The 3,404-nt window shown below is 46.2% G+C and overlaps 1 protein-coding gene across 2 annotated transcripts; it reads left to right on the top strand.

The window, feature by feature from the left end:
- Window positions 1-212: 212 nt before the first annotated feature.
- Window positions 213-3,085, top strand: LOC123446173. 2 transcript variants are annotated; one of them, XM_045122854.1, is made up of 2 exons: window positions 213-281; window positions 648-3,085. In XM_045122854.1, the coding sequence occupies exon 2, from the start codon at window positions 756-758 to the stop codon at window positions 2,724-2,726; it is 1,971 nt and encodes a 656-aa protein (XP_044978789.1). In that variant the 5' UTR covers window positions 213-281; window positions 648-755; the 3' UTR covers window positions 2,727-3,085. The 2 variants fall into 2 exon arrangements, with proteins under 2 accessions (XP_044978789.1, XP_044978790.1); XM_045122855.1 differs by lacking the exon at window positions 213-281 and adding an exon at window positions 296-545.
- The last annotated feature ends 319 nt before the right edge of the window (window positions 3,086-3,404 follow it).

Below are 3,404 nucleotides of genomic sequence, written 5' to 3' on the forward strand. Positions count from 1 at the left end.
GTATCTCCATGCACTTAACTCCGTCAAAAATCGTCGCCTCCATGGCTAGACTTTTACCCTTCTTCCGTTATCCTTTCTTCCTCCTCCGTCCGACCCAATACTCTTAATTACAATCTCTTCTGTACCACCGCTGTCCCCTAGGGCCGCCGCCGTCCGACCCCCCCCCCCCCCCCCCCCCCCCCGCGTTCCCGTTCCACCTCGTGGCCCCCGCCCCCTCCCCCGCCCCCGGTCCTCCCCCGGTGTCTCCTCCCCGTCCGCAGTTCTGGACATTGATTTTTCAGGTACGAGCTTTGTAGTCAGCCAGTGTCTGCTTAATCCCGAACCAACCTCCACAAATTTTGGGTGCGCACCCGGCACAACTTCTAGATCCACCCCTTATTTTCCATGGCTCACACGATTAGGTTTTTCTTTTCTTCGGCGCGCGAGATCGGTCTCAGTTTACGCCTCACGCCGTAGGACTTGCAAGCAAGCGTGCAGATTCAGTTTTCCTCCAAAAAATGGGGGTTGGGCAGGGTTCGTGTGCCACTGGATGCGCTCTTTCTCGCGTTAGTGAATTATACGTGCTTGTGCTGATATTGTTACTTTTTGTACCACTGGAATGGCTCTTTCTCGGGTTAATAGCTATGTGCGTGTGCTCATGTTTGCAGGGCAGTGCTTCTGGAGGTGTAGGGCACATTCTCATCCGTCTTGGAGTTATCTGATGTTCTTATCAGTCAGAATAAAGTAATTTTATCTGCCCTTAGAGCTGCTCAGTTATGGAGGACATCCAGGTTTTAGTTCAGGCTGAAGACAGCCAAGCTTTAGTTCAGGCGGAAGACAGGCAGGCTTTAGTTCAGGTGGAAGACAGTCAGGCTTTAGGCCAGGCGGAGGACAATCAGATTTTAGTTCAGGCAGAGGACAATCAGGTTTTAGTTGAGGCGGAAGATGGCCAGGTTCTAGTTGAGGAGGATGAAGACCAGAGTTTAGTCGAGCCAGAGAAGGACCTTGTACCACGTGATCAATTCCTTTTCATTGGCCAAGAGTTTACCAATGTTGACACTTGCCGGAGGGCAATCAAGGATATGGCCGTTGCTTTGCATTTCCAGCTGCGCGTCGTGAAATCGGACCGTAGCCGGTTCATTGCCAAATGCAACACAGAAGGATGCCCGTGGCGTGTGCATGTGGCCAAGTGCCATGGTGTTCCAACTTTCACGGTCCGGACGTTGCAAGGAGAGCACACATGTGAGGGTGTTCAGGACCTACATCATCAGCAGGCCACTGTTAACTGGGTGGCTAGGTCTGTTGAGGCAAGGCTGAGAGATAATCCGCAGATTAAGCCAAAAGAGATATTGCAGGATATTCGGGACCAGCATGGGGTTGCTGTGTCTTATATGCAGGCATGGCGCGGAAAGGAGAGAAGCATGGCTGCTGTTCATGGTACCCTTGAGGATGGATATCGCCTTCTTCCTGCATACTGTGAGCAGATCGGAAAGACAAATCCTGGTAGCGTTGCAGTGTACAAAGGGGCTGGGCCAGATAATTCCTTCCAACGGTTCTTTGTTTCATTTCAGGCATCTATTTATGGTTTCTTAAATGCGTGTAGACCCCTTTTGGAAATCGACAAGGCTGATCTAAAGGGTAAGTATCTTGGGACATTGCTATGTGCTTCAGCTGTTGATGCTGATCACATGATTTTCCCTGTAGCATTTGGTGTTGTTGATTCCGAAAGTGATGAGAACTGGATGTGGTTTATCTCAGAACTGAGGAAGATGCTTGGTGTTAACACAGATAAGATGCCTGTCTTAACAATCATCTCTGAGAGACAACCACAGGTGGTTGAAGCTGTTGAGGTCAACTTCCCCACCGCTTTTCATGGATTTTGCTTGAGATACCTGAGTGAGAATTTCCGCGAGGAGTTCAAGAGTCCTAAACTTCTGAACCTTTTCTGGAGTGCCGTCTATGCTCTCACAACAGCAGAATTTGATTCAAAGGTAAAAGATATGATGCAAGTTCAAGATGTCATGCCATGGTTCCAGAATTTTCCACCAAACCTCTGGGCTGTTGCTTACTTTGAGGGTATCAGATATGGCCATTTTAGTCTTGGGATAACTGAGATATTATATAACTGGGCCCTGGAGTGTCACGAGCTTCCCATTGTGCAAACTGTTGAATACATCAGGCACCAACTAACCTACTGGTTTACTGAACGTCATAACTTGGCACTATCCCACAACTCAGTTCTTGTTCCATCCGCTGAGAAACTTATTTCTGAATCCGTTTCTGATTCAGGATGTTATCAAGTACTCCGAGCAAACAAGGTGGAGTTTGAGATTGTATCATCTGAGCGAACAAACATTGTGGATACCCAAACCAGGTTCTGCTCGTGCCGTCGGTGGCAAATTTATGGCATTCCATGCGCACATGCTGCTGCTGCGCTACTTTCATGTGGTGAAGATCCTCGCCTGTATGCACACGACTGCTTCAGTGTAATGAAGTATAGGGAAACTTACTCTCAGCAGATCTATCCAATTCCAGACAGGATCCACTGGAGCAATTCGTCCTCTGGGCCAAGAGGCCTATACAAATCAGATATGATACTTCGTCCACCAAAGATCCGAAGGCCTCCTGGCCGTCCCAAAATGAAGATTCTGAAGATGGAAAGCTTAAAACGGCCGAAACGGATTGTTCAGTGTGGCCGGTGTCATCTTCTTGGGCATTCTCAGAAAAAGTGTTCATTACGAATCTGACATAGACATTTCTCTCCATCTCCCTTCTTTCTTGTCTGTCCAATAGTATTAGTTTTCAGCAGTTCCCTTGTTGGCATCTGGCAAGGTAGGCAAATTTCTTTCTGTTTCTTCAGATTAGAGAGTATTATCATGTATCCGGCGATGACCATAGGTCTTTTTTTCTGCACATATTTTCATGTAACACGACACAAGCTATCCCCCCGTGACAGCTTCTCGTTAGTTACTTGTTATTCAAGTAGATAGAAGAAATTGTGCTGGTTAATTGTTGGTGTTGAGATGTTGTAAGCGAGAACTGACTTCTTAGAACCATGAACTGACTGCTAGCGTTAGTGCATATGTATGGATTTATGCTCAGAAAATTGTGAGGACTCTTTCATGTTTCTTCCTATACATGCCTGCTTGTTATGATCGCAAAGTTGCATGACTACTCTCTCAAACATGAAAACAGTTAAACTAATTATTACTCTCTTTGTTTCTAAATACTAGCCATTTTAGAGATTTCAATAGAAACTACATCTGAAACAAAATGAGTGAATGCAAACTCTAAAATATGGCTATATAATACCATGTGTGGCTGCTGCGGTAATTCAGGTCCGAGCCTGGACCTATCTGAATCTGCCAAAAAGTAAACTTAAAACAAATAGTATTTTTTTCTCAAAAAATGCTGATTTTTTTGGC

This window comes from Hordeum vulgare, chromosome 4H (assembly GCF_904849725.1).
Source record: "Hordeum vulgare subsp. vulgare chromosome 4H, MorexV3_pseudomolecules_assembly, whole genome shotgun sequence".
NCBI lineage: Eukaryota > Viridiplantae > Streptophyta > Magnoliopsida > Poales > Poaceae > Hordeum > Hordeum vulgare.